Source organism: Chrysemys picta, chromosome 22, assembly GCF_011386835.1.
Source record: "Chrysemys picta bellii isolate R12L10 chromosome 22, ASM1138683v2, whole genome shotgun sequence".
NCBI classification, from domain to species: Eukaryota; Metazoa; Chordata; order Testudines; family Emydidae; genus Chrysemys; species Chrysemys picta.
In genome coordinates this window covers 3,427,270-3,445,823 of record NC_088812.1, presented here as the reverse complement: position 1 = coordinate 3,445,823, position 18,554 = coordinate 3,427,270, and the positions used below count along the sequence as shown (strand labels likewise).

The 18,554-nt window shown below is 45.6% G+C and overlaps 1 protein-coding gene across 9 annotated transcripts in view; it reads right to left on the bottom strand.

The window, feature by feature from the left end:
* The window catches only part of NFIX (nuclear factor I X), a 156,242-nt gene that overhangs the window by 117,209 nt on the left and 20,479 nt on the right, over window positions 1-18,554 (bottom strand). For 4 of the 9 annotated variants that reach the window (XM_024101301.3, XM_024101302.3, XM_065575923.1 and 1 more), the window contains exon 2: window positions 14,568-14,728. The exons of 2 other annotated variants lie outside the window; for them this stretch is intronic. In XM_024101301.3, the coding sequence (XP_023957069.1) occupies window positions 14,568-14,594 (27 nt within the window). In that variant the 5' untranslated portion in view covers window positions 14,595-14,728. Of the gene's footprint in view, window positions 1-14,567; window positions 14,729-14,872; window positions 15,143-18,554 lie in introns of those variants that run through there. 3 more of the 9 variants (XM_065575921.1, XM_042844446.2, XM_065575924.1) reach the window with 3 other exon arrangements.

Genomic DNA, 18,554 nt, shown 5'->3' with positions numbered 1-18,554 from the left:
CACACTGTGGCAGGGTGAGAGCATAGTTAAGAGTCAGTCAAGCAGCGATGTTTCAAAGTGCTCTAAAATCCACAAGCATGCTCTGCTTGTCTCGGAAATTGCGGGAACTCCCCAGGGTCGGGTGAGCAGTGGAGCCGTGCAAAGCCGGGATGTTTCGGTTCGCCGGCCAGTCTGGAAAACCGGCGGGGGGATTCGGCCCAAAAACTCCATTTTTCCAAATTTGGGGGTTAATCAAAAAGGCAACAGAACAACTCGCTTTGGGTGGAACAGAAGCATTTTGCTCTCGCAAAATCAAAACGTTTTGATCAAGACAAAAAATGACATTTTTAGACTTTTTCGTTCATCAAAAATGAGTTCGGATCGCGACCATTTCGAAGCATTTTGAAGTAGATTAAAATAAAAGTAAAGGAAACGTTCAAACAAAAAGTCACTTTGAACAGAAAATCTGGGCCATCTCCCTTCGAACCTCTCAAAACCACATTTCCCCCTTTTATTTTTTAGCTTTCCCCCCGCCCTTTAAACCAAACCAATTTGGTGAAACTGACACAAAGTCACAAAAGGTTCCGCTGTCCGCGAATGTACATTTTTTTGCGGGAAAAAAGATTAGTCCGAAAGTTTTCACTCAGCTCATGTGAGTGGGACAAGTTTGGGGTCAGTTGCTCCACCAGTTCCCGAGAGAGCCAGGCAGAGAAAAGATCTCGCCAGTACACGGTGCCTGTTCTTATCTCGTTTCGGAAGGGGGCCTGGAGCTGTCCCTGCAGCACCAACCTGAGCTTATCTACGTGGCCTGAACCTCAGGGGCTGCCCCACCTCGGGGGTCTGAGCAGCCCGGCTTTCAGAGTTACTACACTCTGGCTCGGTGCGTTGACACACATCAGGAGCGCACAGCAAAGAAAGGAGCAGGCAAGCTAAGCGCAGGTGCTCGGGGACCGGGTATCCGCCCTCGGACGTGGGTCCCACCGAGCCGCGCGAGGTCTTCGTTCCGCCGGAGCTCTTTTTGGAAGGTTTAACCCCGAGAGCAGAGCTCAAAGGCCTCTACAAGTCGACTGTGGAAAATGGCTGGGGAGCGCAGGAGCGGCGGGACCGCCTGGGTCAGTGCACGCAGTCCCTGCCATCGCAGGCTGCCCGTCACTCCCGTCACAAACTCACCCAGCTCCACACTAGGGAGGCCCTTTGCTCCTACAGGAGGCTGTCCGGACCCTCCCGGCTCTGGGGCTTAGAAACCGTCTCCCTATTTCCAGCCTCAGTTTATCCCCATTTGTTCTTGGGCCAACATTGTCCTGGCTCTTCCCCCTCCCCCGTCTTACAGAGCGCCATCAGCCCTCGCTCTCAGCCCGCACGTGGCCTGGCTAACCACGCCAGGTCCGCCAGCCCCGATTGCCCCAGCTGCCTCATCCGGACCCTGCTTATCAGGCACAAGGGCCGAGGGAGCGGCACACGCTTGGGGTGGTTTGCTCAAGGGGTTCCTCGGCCCCTTGGGGACGTCGCCCTGGCTCCCGCCACATCCTCCAAAAAACGAGAGAAAGTCACTGGCAAAAACCTGTTCCTGAGGAGTTAGGCTACGAGTCGCCGCCCGTTAACCTTTCTGAGATCAGCCCCGGCCTGCTTTTTAGAGGGTTAATTATAGGGGAGCTCAGCGCTCTGAGGGACTGGCCGCTCAAGCTTAACTGCCTATTAGCAACGGGTTTGGCAGCGAGTGCATACGAAATGGGAAGGTGTTTGCCACCCTGTGGAAACGAACCACGAGCTCCAAATCCACCCCTCTGCCCAAAGCACCGGATCCGAGAAATGCCTCGCTGGGCTGTCCTTGTATGCTGGTGGCAGCCCAGATGCCGCGGAGATGGGCAGCTTATGAATGCATGTAGTAACAAACCAAGATAAAACAGCACAACGTGCTTTAGAGACGGCAATGGCTGGAGGGTATTTGAGTCTAGAGATAAAACGAATTACCGCAGAGTTCAGACTAAGCGATGGCAGAACATTTTAGCTATAGAAATAAGACGATTACACGCACCCTCTGACATAGATACAGTGATTATAATACGGTAGCCCGGCCTATGTGATAGAGCACTGGACTCAAGACCCCTGGGTTCTAGTCCAGCTCCGCTACTGGCCTGCTGGGTGAACATCTGCTACTCACATCTCTCTGTGCCTCAGTTTCCCCAGCTGTAAAATGAGGATGACGATACGGACCCCCTTTGTAAAGCAATTTGAGATCTACTGATGGAACGTGTGAGTTAAGATTTTTATAGAGAGTCTCCTGTATATGATATATTTAGACAGAAGAATATATTCTATACACTCACACGGAGAGAATTCAGACTGTGGAATATTTGCGCTACAGAAGTTTATATACCCACTCTTACATAAACGGATTGTATGCATCTATTCCCTCGTCCAGGCAGTTAGAGAGTCTATCCGTTACATTGGCAGGCACCTGGGATTCAGACAAGGATCACTGGATATTTATCTACAGAGAGAAGGCAGACACAGACTCATGCTCCGGTAGAAATGGCGATCTATACTGACCAGTATATTCACACTCAGGATTTCCAATCCCCACCCACACACACACACACACCCACACACACCCCTCACCAGTCTCTGACTCTCATTCACTCCCCCATGCAGCCGGCATAACGACAAGCACTCGCCGTACATTAATTGCCTATTTCCGGATTTAAAAACAAATCGGCGCAAAGGGACAGGAATCATTCCCGAGGGCGGGGCAGCCGGCCCCACTTTTGCCACTTTTGTGCTCAAGCTCATCCGACTCTGTTGGGCTTCTGAGCCCCGGGCACTCGTACAATGCACGGAATGAGAGTTTAAGGGCATATCCTCCAGGCCGACCTCCTGCCACAGACCCCACCCAGCACCCGCACACTAAACCCAACAACCGAACCTAGACCAAGGTAGTAACAACCCTCAGGAATCTAAGCTACCATGTGCCGCAGGCGGGGGCAGAGGTGCACCACACTGTGCCTAACCTGCTTTCGGAGGGCGCTGGCACCGTCACAGGCCCACGCCAGACCCAAAAGCCACAATCTGCTTTCGGGGCAGCGGAAGCAAAGTGGCTCTGTGGCGTCGACCAACTTTACGCCAGCGGCCGCCGCAGGGGTGCAGATTATAAATTTATATTCATTCGCTGCTTCACTCTGGCAGCACTCCTTCCGTTTCATGCACCGCGCAGGGAAACCACCCGCAAAACTGCGGGTGTGGGGGGGAACTCTGTTAAAAGCCAGACAAAATCCCCCTCTTTTCCAGAAGGGATTGAGTTGGCATCCAGCTTTTCCAAGAAAGCTTTTTGCTTCCCATCAATTATTCAGATTCCCATTCCCCACACCGCACCGCCCCCCCTTCTCTTTTTTCTATCCCCTTTACAATTCCAGGCCTTTTCAATAATTTAATTTGCTTTAAAAACTCAACAAAACAAAAGCGTCCAAAGTACAAAGAATCAAAATATATAAATAAGTGATATTTAAACCAAAAAAACTTCTGAGTCCAGACAGGCACATAAACAGGCCCCAAAATAGCTAAATTATGTTTCTTTCGCACCTTCCCTTATTTGGATGGATTCTTTCGATTTCGCAGTGAATGCCCCGCTTCCATTTAACTGAGGGTGGTGAAGAACCAGAGAGCGGTCAATATTTCGGTGGGGACATGGGACCGGAGGCCTAGGAGGGAGCGGGGGAATGCTATTCCCAGCTCTTTCTCTGTTGAAGGCAGCAAGGAAAGTTTGAGAGTTTGTTATAGAAATCAAGTCCAAGTGAGATCACTTGTGGAGGAAGAAAGGAGAGGGGCAGATTTGTCAGATCAGATGGAAAAAAGGGCTACCGGTGTCAGTTTCAGGAAAGGAGTTAATAATGGACAACAATAAAAGCAACCTAAAGAGTAATTAAGGACTTCCAGTCCATTTTGCTAATCCAAAGTGGGGGGAAATCTTACAAGGGCTGTTTTATACCTTTACACCGTGTTTATAGACTCATCCTAAAGGCGTACAAATGAAAGCAACAGAGTAAACAGCAACCCACTCCCCCCCATCCCCCATATTGGGAATGTTTTCACTTGGCAAACGCCTCTCTCAAAGCAGAGGGAAGAGAGTAAAGACAGAGACATGTCGGATCTGGGGCTGGACCCTCAGCTGGTGTCAGTCGGCCTTGCTCTACCGACTTTGGTAGAACTACGACGACAGACACCAGCTGAGATGCCAGCCCCAGGCTCCGCTAATCTTTGTTTCACGGGGGATTTCGCTCCGCTCCGAGATTTGGAAACACAGTTTGGGAAGGAAAAGGCCAACGGAGCAGCCTGAAATCCAGAAATCCTAAATGAAGACAAGCCAACCGAGCGATCAGCCTATGGACACACATCATGCCACGGTGAGACCTTGCTTTCCCGAACCACACAAGGGGCCGGGAATTTAATTTGGATAAGCAGAGGCTTGGATAAGCTGGGGACTTTCTGACGTTGTTAGCATACACGGGGGAACATGACCTCATTCTGGATAAAGGAGTTATTTGGAGAATCAAAGCTCAAATAAACAAGGTTTCGCTGTATAGATTATACACAGATGCACAAACATACACACACACACACACGCTCTCTATGTGGAACACTAAATAGTCATCACACTTTGTTTGTAAATCTATATCTGAGCACACCCGGTGTGCTGCAGCATCGTGGAAGGGAAGGCTAGAGTGAAAGTTGAAAGCACTTCCCTTTAAATACGTATTTACACACTCATATGCCATGCACACATGTAAATGGATGCATATTATGTATGTGTGCATAATTATATCTATAGCTACATATTATCTGTGTACTTTACATACAGACACTACATGCATGTGTGTAAAAATACACACAAAACGCAGTGGTAGATATTGTGCATTTGTAGAGCAATAAAACCCCAAAAAACATTTATTTGTATTGTTAAGTTTGTGCGTGTATTTACTCATCTTTTCCTTTGTATAAAAGTGTTGCTGAGTGTGTGTGTTTGTGCGCACACATGAACACACACTACATGCATATATAAGCTAAAAATGACAATCAGAAATCCATGGTAAAATACAATTTCTGTGCTTGTTGTGCGCAGCCCCGCACCTCAACATACTATAAATATCAGGGGTTAATTCTGATCCAAGCAAACTCTCCTTGAATTCGGTAAGTGATGTTCCTAAGTAAAGGCTGCAAAATTTGGCCAGCAGCTGTGTTTAAAATCCTCGTCTTTAATGCCGCGATAAAGCCGTCCTTTGCATTTCACAAAAGTTCCTGGATTCGGCAGTCGGACAAAACTCATGTGAGTCAATGATCCAAGCGTACCCATCGTCCTAAAAATGGTACTTTCACCACGGAGTCCGGTTTGGCATTTTTAGATCGTATAAACTTACAGGGTCAGAGCCTCTGCTGCTATAAAGGGGATACAGCTCAATTGACAGCTATGGATCTACAGTAGATAGATGTCATATATAAATATATATTGTATTCTTGAGAGTGAGTGTGTGTTTGTATTGCAGATATTCATGCCTTGCCGTTTTGTCTATGAAATATGCACAGAGAGTCGTAATAATACACACATATGTAGACATCTGTAGTTTATAGAAGCACCCAAAAAATTACATCTGCACTGGCTGTCTCACTTCTCATTTTATAGACCATTACTCCTTAAAAAACAAAATGTGGAGTGTATTTGCCTCCAAAATTAAAAATATATATATATATATCCCAGTGCCCAGAGCACATTAAAACATAAAAAATTAACAAACAAACAAAAAAAGATTTTCCGAGGAAAGTTTCCACTTAAAAAAAAATTTTAAAAATTAAAAATCTGCAAAAGAAAAGGAAAAAACAGTCAAACTGGACTTTAGTTTTTCCATTTTCTACTGTAAAAAAAAAAAAAAATTTTTTTTGCTCAGTAAGAAAATCGAGAAACTGCCCATTTCGGAAGCCAGAGGTTGTCATTCCAATGAGAATGGAAAGTTGTTTACAGTTTGTAATTAAGTTTCTATTGATAGCCCCAAACTGTGAAAGTTTATAAATATCTTAATGAATTGTTTGTAAACTCACCTGAATACTGTCTCAACACTGCATAAATGTTTATTTATAGGCTTCGCTAATTTCACTCTCCCTGTTCAGTTCATTGTTCCATTCTTTGTCTGTGTGGTTATATAATATTTTTATGCTTTCATTTCCCTTGCAAGTACCTTAACTTCCTCAACAGTCAGACTCTTTTCCCACCTCCTTCCCCAAAGTCTGAAAAACCCACTCTTTGCTGCAATCTTTCCAATGCCTTTTTTTTTTTTACAAAAGACCACTGGCAAAACTCCCATGGACTTTCCGCTAGAGCCCAAAACGACTGAAATAAGTTATCATCTTCAATTCCTTTTCTCCCCCCAAAAGCTCCTTGTGTAACAAATTCTGCTCTGAAGATCAGGAGGGAAGAGTCAAACCCGTGGGGTAAAATGTCTAACAATAGCGTATTGGATGGGGCTGCTTTCAAACGACCTGTAGGGGTTTTGTTAGTTGGTTTGGTTGGTTGATTGGGTTACCCCCTACCCCAAAGCAGGCAACATCTTTCTATGATTTTCTAAATAAATAAGGCCCAACGCTGCCAGTGCTCGCTAGCTGGCACAGCGGTAACACCAGTCAGGTCAACAAATGACTGCATCCAGTAGTGAGGATTTACAGAATCAACCTGGGGAATAGTCAAGGAAAACTGAGCAAGGAAAAGGTGAGCAAGGATTTGCTACATAAAACCCATTTGTGTTCGGGAGACTCCTCCAAAGCAGGCCAAGATAAGGAGCGAGCGAGCTGGATTTTCCATCTGCACAGCTACGTGTGTGTGCACGCAAATATCTTTCAAAATACAACCAGATGGAGGAATAGGGACTGAGAGCCCAGCTAACCACCCCGACTGTCCAACTCTCTGGTCAGTGAAAAATGCACTTCCCCAAAGATTTGCCTGTCAATTTTAGGTGGGTCAGAAAGGCCCAAACTCTGTCCCCTTTATTAGAAGGCCACCAAGTCACGCTAGTAGAAAAATCCACCCTTCATTCCCAACCTTAGAAAACAGAGGGTTCAAAAAGCATTTGAAAGGGGGGTGAAAAGAATGCAGACTTATTAAGGAAATTGGATTTGGAATCTGTAACTAATAATTGCTTTAATGGATTGCATGTATATCTAGGCTATATTATACATGCACACATATTAGACACTTACCCAGACACTAGATTCGTGTTACGCAGTAGGTTTGTGTGTGTGTGTGTGTGTGTGTGTGTGTGATCGGACATATTAGTATAATAGCTACACACTGATAGAGAACATAGATCATATCTGGAGGTACAGCTACAGGGTGCGGGACTGCACACGGCAGGTCTAAATTGGAGTGATTTCAGGTGTCCAACACAAGGCTCCGTACAGGGCCTGATTTGAAAGTGTGAAATGCCTCAGATTACTGGTCACTTTTACAAATACCAGCTGATGTTTCTATGTATGATGTATACATATGTACACACATTATGATGTATGTGTCATCTGTGTGTGTGTTATACATAATGAGTATAGTGTGTATATTCAACATTTACATATATATAAAGACACACACCATACATACGATATACAAATCCATATTATATATACATGAATAGTGGGTCTATATATAATACACACACGATATATAAACAGACCCATCTGGTATTATATATGTGTATGGCGTGTATATATTTGTGATATACATGCACAATATATGTAAGTGTAAACTGTGCACATGTGATATTATACACACACACTGTATAGATCACATAAAATATGTCTATTGCATATGAATTATTATATGCAAATCCAGATTATACAGTAGCTCCTCAGAGTTACGAACACCTTGGGAATAGAGGGCATTTGTAACTCAGAAATGTTTGTAACTGAACAAAATGTTAGGGTTGTTCTTCCAAAAATTTAAAACTGAACTTTGACTTAACACAGCTTTAAACTTTATTATGCAGAAGAAAAATGCTGTTTTTAACCATCTTAATTTAAATGAAACAATCATAGCCCAGTGGTTTAATCACAGAAACAGTTTCCTCACCTTGTCACATCTTTTTTATTTAAACTTTCCTTTTTTGTTGTTGTTTTTTTTTAAGTAGTTTACATTTAACACCCTATGTACTGTATTTGCCTTTTTTTTTTTTTGTCTCCAAATGTGGTGTGTGGTTGACTGGTCAGTTCATAACTTTGGTGTTCATAATTCTGAGGTTCTCCTGTGTACGTGGTTAGGATGTATATGTGATTACACTATATAAACGCACTATACGTACTACATACAGGGCCACATATTATCTACAATGTGTGCACACGAATATTTAATATATGGTTCTATATAGGGCGACCAGATGTACCGTTTTTAAAGGGACAGTCCCATTTTTCGGGACTTTTTCTTATATGGGCGCCTATTACCCATCACCCCCTGTCCCATTTTTTCACAGTTGCTATCTGGTAACCCTAGTTCTATATAATATATAGGTGTGCATGGATGTATACTGAATATATTTGTATATTACAGACACAGCATATAACATATACACACACTAACCACATACAAAAACAATACTGACTACACATTCCAAATCAAATTTAAGACGTCTGTGTATATATGTAATATACAGACACACACACACGTACACATGATAGATATATAAAAAACTATCTATAAAATACACATATGATGTGTGTGTGTCTATAAAAAGTGCTTTGAGACCTACTGATAAGCCCTATATAAGAGTTAAGTATTATTAATTATTATTATTATATAAAAACATGCATACCTACTTATATATAATACACACATACCTTATATCAAACACACACAAGAGTGCATATCAGCACGGAAAGGCCAAAATTAAATGCAAATAACCTGCCTGATTTAAATCAGTTATCAGAATTGCAAATAGTAAAAAAAAAAAAAATTTTTTTGCAATGACTCGAAAGTCCCCACCAAAATAGCGTTGGCTTAAAAAAAAAAAACTCAACACCTTGGCTCTCTTTCTTGGTCTTCTTGCTACGTATTTCAAACATGCTCCTCCAACTCCTCCTAGCTAGCAGACGTGTATTTTATTTTATATGTGCAACGTTGTGGGGATCGGGGGGAAAAAAATCTTTGCAAAAAATAAAACCCAGAGCTGGTTGTTAGCAAAAAAAAAAGAATACGAACGCTTGGGAGTGATGGAATTGGGCCAGGTGAACTGCAGAACTGTTAATACAACAGAGGTAGTAAGCAGACGAGAGTTCTCCTTCATCCAACAATAAAATAAACACTTACAGAGCAGATGCCACTTAAAAAGCAAGTGGCACCAAAGACAAGCGCCACGGAAGGTAGTTTGATCATTTTTTCGCCTCCACCATGACAACCCTGCGCCCCTCCTGAAAAGCTCTTCTGTGGATTCTGCCCCTCTCAAGTCTCTCCCAGCAACTTCAGCCAGGCCAGAACTTCCCCACTTCTATAATAATAATTCTAGCACATTATTTCAAACTCGGGGCCCCAGACTGCTTCCATCGCAGGCAGAGGGAGGCCAAGCTTTTGGGGCCAGATTCACCATTGGCGTAAGCTTGTATCATGCATCAATTTACACCAATAGAGGATCAGGCCCTCTATTGATCGGGACAGCAGGAACAGGCTTAGATCGGGAAATCCAGTCCCAGGGGCCGACATGGGAGTGCCCAGGATTGGGCCCTACAACAATAACCTAGTTCAGAACTTCTCTTCAGCAAGGCCCGCAGGTCCAATATCGGGACTTTTTTCTAGGAAAGGGAGCGGGAGGGACAGCACTGGTTGAACTGGGACAGGGGGTGATTTTAGATCGCTAATAACAGGAAAGGGAGAGGGGGAAAAAACTACTCTGCTCCAGGAACTGAAACCAGGGAAATCAGTTCAGAAGTGAGCCCGGCAGAGGCAGAAGGGCAGCGGGGAATCTGCCAGGCTGGATTTAATTCACTGGGCACAAACAAGGGGTGACTCCGAAAAAGAAAGCTGGCTTTTCCCTCCCGGAGGCAGAAACGAAACTGGTCTCTCCAGGTTGGCAGGGTCCCAAGGACGGGGCGAACAGAGAGGAACTAAAAAATAAACAGATGCAAGAAAATAACCCTCCAAAAAATATTCCAAAACTTATCCCAGAAACGGCAGGCCTTGCTAGAAAAGTTTGTAAAAAATACAGACAGTCAGATACTGTGGAGGGGCTAGAGAGACAGAGCGATTCTCATGCTGTTTCTCTAGTTATTAAGATACATATAAGTATTAATAATTATAGGCTCCACTGCTAGATAGATATGGACCTAATGCTAAAATAGCGAGCCAAGTTTGTAATGTTACGTATGTAGAAAGACAGGACCAAATGCGATGTAGATATATAGGCATTAAAAATATAGGCTCTAATGCTAGATAATTATACAGAAATATAGGCCCATACACACACATATATATGTATATAAAATACAGGACCTAATGCTAAAAATATTCTTTCCAAGCCTGTGACATTACAAAAAATGCAGCTTTTGGCCTGGAGGATGGGGGAGGAATTATGACGCAACATTACATCTTAACTCTCCCACCTTACCCCCAAAAAATGGATTCCTGCCCAGCTAACGAAACATCGTGAAATTATAACCAAGTTGGCTGTTGTCGCTTCACTTTTTTTTTTTTTTAATTAAGTGACCCCACTTAGTTTGGCTTTGTTTTTTTAAAGCCTCTTTCCTTTGATTTTTTTTTTTTTTTAGGGTTGTTGTTTTTTAGGTTTTAATCCATGGAATGATGTTGTAATTATTGTTTTATTGGTAACAACTGTCTTTTAATTGTTCACATGGCACCCCAGAGCATCGTGGGGAGTGGCGGAGTGAGAAAAGAGATGCCTTGATAAATAAAATCATCATTATCAACAATGCTGTTTGTGCAAATTACATTTCTCTCTACACATACTGTGTACTATAAGATATCCACTCTTAGTTACAGTATGTAATGCAATACATCATTATGTGGCAAAAATATGCATGCCACCGATATGATATGATATTTTATGTATTGCATGTATTATACACAGAGGCGCACAATTCACCTACACACCAATTCATATGTATCACCTATAGATTACATGCACACATATCGCCAGTACTAGGCTGGTATCACATAAATGACTGCGTGTATATACACAATACACACACACACATATATATACACATACACGTTGTATCTTAGGTACAGTACAGTAGGTATATTTTATAGATATTATATATAATATCTGTAAATCACTAAATATAAGGTATTTTAGGTACAGTGTGTGTGTATTCATCATTTATATTATATAAATTCTTAAATATAAGTTATTTTGAGTACAGTATGTGTGTGTTCACACACACGGTCTATTATATAAATATTAGACTCAGGATCTATGTATGTATTTGTATTACACACACACACAATACCTATAGCTGTATCACATACTCGTAGGTACACACAGCCGTACGTATGTGTGTATATATAATTAGAGAGATGTACGTACTATGCCAGATACCTTATATTTATAGAGAAGTTTTCATCCATAAACATTAGGCGCTAGTGGCTTATTTCCATAGCTAAAACTGCCAGTCATTTATTAGATATTGATAGTAATTGCTACTGAAATGTAAAGGACCTAATAGAGCCCATCTACTGCCACCACCTCTTTTTAACAAAACAAAAAAAAAATACTGGGACCACATTGTTCAGCCAGTAACCCTCCAGAGTAACAGAGTTAAAAAACACCCCCCTCTAATTCCAACTGCTTTCAGAGTCAAATGCTTCCTTGTCATTGAAATAATTCTCCTGATCTCTTATCAAATCCAAAATTAAAGAAGGCAGAACTAAAGTGAATTCATGATATTCTTCCATAACCAATAATAATAATAGTCCGCTCCATTTATTACTTACTGTTGATTAAGGAAAGGAACAGATATGCCCAGCCACTGAAAAAACTGTATCCCCCCCCCCCCAAAAAAAAACCCATTGTTCCCACCAAATGAGCAAACAGATATGCAAAGTTTCTACACTGTGCTCTCCAAAAGTGCCCCAAACCACAGAAATTACAGCCAATTAGAAAGATCTATCCATGGCAAACCTCAAAAATGTGATTCACATTATTTGCAGCCAGCATGGCAAAAAGGAAAGGAAGAAAATAGAATAGAGAAAAACGCCTTGCTAAGAAGCGACTCCCATTTCTGCTCGCAAGCCCATCTATTTACTCGGCTCCCTGCTTAAGCAAAAGTACTTTCAAACAATCAAAGTGCAATGTCATTTTTGGGTTGTTTTTTTTAACATAAAGCCGTGGTTTTCCTTATGGCTGAGTTGCTTTATATATATAAAAAAATTCCAATGTGTCCTTGACAAGGATTTTAAAATCTTTAAGGACATTGAACTATACAAACTGGTCTTTTTAAAAAAAAAAAAAAGTCAGATATTGAAGGGCATAAATTATACCCTTCTGATCAAAAAATGTAAAATATTTCAAGGTAAGATGATTTGTAAAAGAGCACCAAATAATGCCAGAATTTTCTTCAGGAAGAGGCATGAATTTAGGGGCAGTTAGTTCAGAGTTTAATGGGAGCTCAGTTTGCCTACCACACTCTTCAAAGCAAACTTGCTAAAGGTCTGTGCAGGGGTTACCTGCCCCGTGCCTGGGGACTCCCGGGGAAGGAGGGCTGGAGATTAGCTAGGGACAAGGACAAGAGGAGCTGGGAGATGGCTACTTTCCCCCACCTGAGTCGGATCTAGCGCTCAGAGCAGTGCCTGGTAAAACGCTTCACAGCTATGGGCCAGGTTGGGGGAACTGGAAAGTTGAAACAGACAAAAGCCAAAGTATCTTCGCTACACGAAACTTCCTTCTGGTGGCATTAACAAAATCCCTTCTCCCCGCTTTCCCTGTCCGGGGATCCGAACCTCCCTCCACACAAGTTACACGACCGGCTCCAAAGCCCTGTTTTAAATCGGCTCCCCCCTCCCAGCACCAGATGAATTTGTCCATCACTCCATTGCAACGTGTTGGGGTTGCTGTTGTTGGGTTCATTCTTTGAGTGGAAACATTAAAAAGCTTTTGGATGGTTACAAAATAAATTCGTAGCTGCATTTCAAGACAGTGCCCCCCCCCTCAGAAATGTCACCAGAACTTCAGTTCATCCGGCAAAGCTAATGATATGAAGCGTCTTTTCAGGGAACTCTGAACTGAAGAGTTAAGATAATCCCCCCCCCCAAAAAAAATCCACCGTTTTAATTAACAGCAAAATCCAACATTTCTTTGCTCCACAGATTGTACGGGGGGGGGGATCAAATCCATCCCCAGAAGAGCATAAACCCCACACATCGCACACAGACAGAGATCTCCTGCAAACGGTGCAGTCTCTCTTTTTTTTTTTGCATGGTTAGAAATATTGCATTGATTAACTCCCCCCCCCCTTTGCAGCTTGTACATTTCAACGCCTCCCCCCCCCCCCCCGCTCAGGAAAAAGCTCCCAACTCTCCGCTGTTGCAAACTTCCTCTGCTCCAAACGCCCCCTTCTCCGCCGCCCCGTTTTGCACCGTCCACACGCTCGCGTCCCTTCTCCCCCGGGCAGCCGAGAAGCGAAGCCCAGCTCCGAGCGGCGGGGGCAGGAAAGTGCCGGACTTTCCCAGCGAGGGAAGAAAGGGGGGAACTCCCCTACCTGACCCCGAGCAGGGAGCGTGCGGGGCAAATGCAACAGGAGAGGAAGCCAGACAACCTAGGACCAATTCTCCCCCTGGCTGAATTGCGCTCCCGCTCGGGGGGGCGCGGGGGGTAAATTACTTCAAAACAACAAGACAAATTGGGCTTTGGGGTGGCGGGTTGTTTTTGAAACAAACCAAGATCCCAGCTCCCAACAGCCCCAGAAAGGCAAAATCCACCGCAAGCGCGAGCAACTTCGAGCATTAGCAACCGCCCCTGTGCAATAAACCCCGCGCGGTTCAGATCAGAACAGAAAAGACAAATATTAAAATCACTTCTACATTTGTACAGTCCCCCCCCCCGTCCCCACCAGCTCCCCCCACCTCCCTCTCCAAAAACCCCTGCATAGCTGCATGCATTAATCCAGCAACCCCCTCTGCCCCCTTTTCCCCTCCCTTCCTTCCTCTCCCTCTCTCTGGTTTTTAATTCTTGAAATAAATTTGGGAGAAGCGCCATTTTCTGAACTAAACCCATGTGCAGTGAATATAACAAAGAACTTGGAAACATGCCATCAAAACCTCTTTCTCTGCAGAGAGAGAGAGAGAGAGAGAGAGAGAGAGACAGGGGAAGAATTTTTGTTTCAAACAAAAACACAGCCCAGACAGCCAGCAATAATCCTCCCCCCAGCCACCCCGCCACAGCCTGGTGCGTGGCCCACACCGACATGAAATCAGGAGCAAACCCACCAGGAAAGTTTCAACAACAACAAATGCAATGAAAGAAACAAACAGAACTTGCTTTTCTCTCTCTCTCTCTCTCTTTGGTTTTGGTTTTTTTGGTTTTGGTTTTGGTTGGTTGGTTGGTTGGTTGGTTTGTTACCTGGGTCAGGCAGTATGGGGAATACATGGTTATTTTTGGAAAAAAACGGTTGCAGGGCTGTTTTTCATATGGAGAACAGCTGGCTAGGTGGCTGCATGTCTAAGGCTCCGGCAGTTCCCTCTCTAGTCCATGCTGCCGAGTGGTAACCCCGCCTTGGAGCTCTGAAAGTGAAAGTTTAGACAAAGTTTGGAACAGAGAACACTTTTGCCTTGAGAAAGCTTTCAGCTCCCTCCCACTCTCCCCCCGCCCCGCTCCCTCCCTTCCCTTCCCCCCCTACACACACACACACACACACACACACACACACTTTGTATTCGGAGCTCTTCCCTCCCCTTCGCACTGGGCTCCCTCCGATTCGGGTTTGCGGCGTGTGCACGGGCTGGGTTGGGAGCAGCCTCACTTCAAAAAAGAATCCGCTTTGGCACCCTTGGAAGGGTCTAGCCCCTCGCCCCCGGGGTTTGAGACGTGTTCCCACTGCTGCCGAGCCAAGCCCGGGCACCGTAAGGCAGCAAATCCGAATTCCAGAGGCGTCCCGTAGGCTGGGCAACTCGCTGCATTTGGGACCAGCGAGACACAGCCCTTGATTTGGAGCCGGAGAGGGGTTAAAATCACTGGTTTGTCCTGCTCTGCCCTCATCTCACACATGCTCTGGGGCTCCCCCCGAGAAGCAGAGGCGACCCCTTCGACCCTGTTTTGGCCAGGCCAGTCACTTTCTCGCAGTGCGAGGCTCCTGGCCAGGGTCGGGGGAGGGGGGTTATGCCCCCTGCAATGGGATGTGCACAGCGCTGTACAGATCTTTGCCCCCTAGCAAACCAGAGCTCGGCTGGAGCCCAGCCTGAGAACACAGAACTGGGGCGGGGGTGGCACTCTGTCTGTCATGGGACACAAGGGAAACCGGGGGAGGGGAGGTCTTTGGAGAAACTGACCTGGAGAAAATGTACACGCTGGCAAAGCGGGGGTTAAGGTTTTTCCCTTGGACTCAATCCTGTTCCGCATAAACTCGTTTTTAAAATGTCCTTGAGTTAATTTATTTTATTGCTAAAGAGGTTGGCTTTATTTTAACAATACGCCCTAGCGTGGTGCAAAGGGGAAAGTGTGTTCTAGCATGTGATAGGCGACTGGGTCTGGAGATCAGATAGATACATAGACAGATGGGGGAGGTATGGAGATTAGATAAATGGATGGATATGGAGATACATAGATAGATGGGTGGGTGTGTATGGACCTAAGTGGACTGACAGACAGGTTGTGTAGATAGATAGATAGATAGATAGATAGATAGATAGATAGATAGATAGATAAAGTGTGTATGGTGATAGATGGGTATGGAGACAGATGGGTGTATATGGCGATTAGATGGATGGGTATGGAGACGGATGGGTGTGTATGGAGATTGGATAGATGAGTATGGAGATGGATGTATGGGTATGAGACGGATGGTTGGGTATGGAGATGGACGGATGTGGATGGAGATAGATAGATGGGTATGGAGATGGGTATGGAGATGGACGGATGGGTATGGAGACGGATGGGTATGTATGGAGATAGATGGGGATGGAGATGGATGGATGGGGATGGAAACAGATGGGTGTGTAGGGAGATAGATAGATGGGTATAGAGATGGGTATGGAGATGGATGGGTGTGTACGGAGATAGATGGGGATAGAGATGGGTTTGGAGACGGACGGATGGGTATGGAGACGGATGGGTGTGTATGGAGATAGATGGGGATGGAGATAGATGGATGGGGATGGAGACAGATGGGTGCGTATAGAGATTGGATAGATAGGTATGGAGATGGATGGATGGGTATGGAGACGGATGGATGGGTATGGAGAGAGATGGGGATGGAGATAGATGGATGGGGATGGAGATGGAGATGGGAATGGAGATGGGGATGGAGATGGGTTTGGAGACGGATGGGTGTGTATGGAGATAGATGGGGATGGAAATAGATGGATGGGTATGGAGATGGACAGATGGGTATAGAGATGGGTATGGAGACGGATGGGTGCGTATGGAGATTGGATAGATAGGTATGGAGACGGATGGATGGGTATGGAGACGGATGGATGGGTATGGAGACGGATGGGGATGGAGATAGATGGATGGGGATGGAGATAGATGGATGGGGATGGAGATGGGTTTGAAGACGGATGGGTGTGTATGGAGATAGATGGGGATGGAGATGGATGGATGGGTATGGAGATGGATGGGTGTGTATGGAGATGGATGGGGATGGAGATGGATGGATGGATGGGTATGGAGATGGATTTGGAGACGGACGGATGGGTATGGAGACGGATTGGTCTGTATGGAGATAGATGGTGATGGAGTTGGATGGATGGGTATGGAGACGGATGAGTGTGTATGAAGATAGATGGGGATGGAGATGGGTATGGAGATGGGGGGATGGGTATGGAGATGGGTTTGGAGACGGACGGATGGGTATGGAGACGGATGGGTGTGTATGGAGATAGATAGATGGGTATGGAGACGGATCGTTGGGTATGGAGAGAGATGGGGATGGAGATAGATGGATGGAGATGGGTTTGGAGATGGATGGGTGTGTATGGAGATAGATGGTGATGGAGTTGGATGGATGGATATGGAGACGGATGAGTGTGTATGAAGATAGATGGGGATGGAGATAGGGGAATGGGTATGGAGATGGGTGTGTATGGAGATGGATGGGGATGGAGACGGATGGGTGTGTATGGAGATGGAGGGATGGGTATGGAGATTGGATGGATGGGGATGGAAGTTCGGTACCTGGATAAGGGCTGGCAGGTGACAGGTACATAGCCGGCAGAGGGACAGTTTCCCACTCTAGCCCCCGGATCCCCAGTAGGGTCCCAGGGATTGCCCAGCCAGGCTCTGCCTTCCCCTCTGCTGGTCTCTCTATGATATTGTTTTACCAGCCGGGGGGAAGGAGGGGTCTTTCCTGCCCTTCTGCACCTGCCGCTGAGCAGCCCCTTGGCCAGCCCCTGTTCGCACTGGGTGCCCCGCTGGCGAGCCCCATGGGAATCCAGCGCAGGAAGCCAGGAGACCCCGTTCCCCTCAGCCGGGGTGTGGGGCAGCTGGGGCCCACGCACAGCAGGGAGCAGTCAGGGGAAGGGCTGAAGGCAAGCTTGTTAATTTCACCCTGGGCTGGACCAGGTGTCTCCTGCTCTCAGGGATTAGCCTGGAAGGCCGGCTTGGGGTTCATGGGGGTCAGCGGACTTGTGAGGCTTCAGCCCCCTTCATGCCCATCCCCTTCCAGAGTGGCATCTCCTGGCATCATGCTTGAGCCCTCTCTTTCCAACAGTGCCCCACTTCTGAGACACTGGCTAACCCCCCAGCCCACCCCACCCCGTTTGCTCCAGGAGACAACAGTGCGCTTGCAACTCAAAGCAGGGAGTTTAGAATTACCAGGAGGGACGAGGGCTAAAGTTTCATCTTAATATCCCCAACTGAAAGCCCTGCTTTGTTTCTGAGTTGCTGGGGCAGAAACTGGGGGCGGGGGGGGGGACGGGGACTGAGAGGTAGAGAGAGGGTTTCAAGCATGGATCCAAGAGCTGCCAAGGTGAGAGGGTGGGGGGGGGATAGGAAGGGAGAAAGGGGAAAAGGCTACCCCACTCAGCAGGTTGGGTGTGAGCGCCGGGGGGAGCGGACAGGTGGGGGAGGGTTGAGGGGATGTATGTTTCCCTGTATGTAAAATCCTCACTGCACTTTGTGTGACTTGTACTCTCTTGAAAATGGTATATACACACACAAGATAAACAGAGGGGATACACACACAGACAGGACACACTCTAGCTGTGCAAGCACACACAAGATACACACAAACACACAGATGACACCACACACACAGAGTATACACCCAAAGGCAGGATACACACAAGATACACACACACAAACACGAACAGGATACACACTAGATACACATCCACACAACACATGCAGAGTACACACAGAAGATACACCCACAATACACAACACACACAT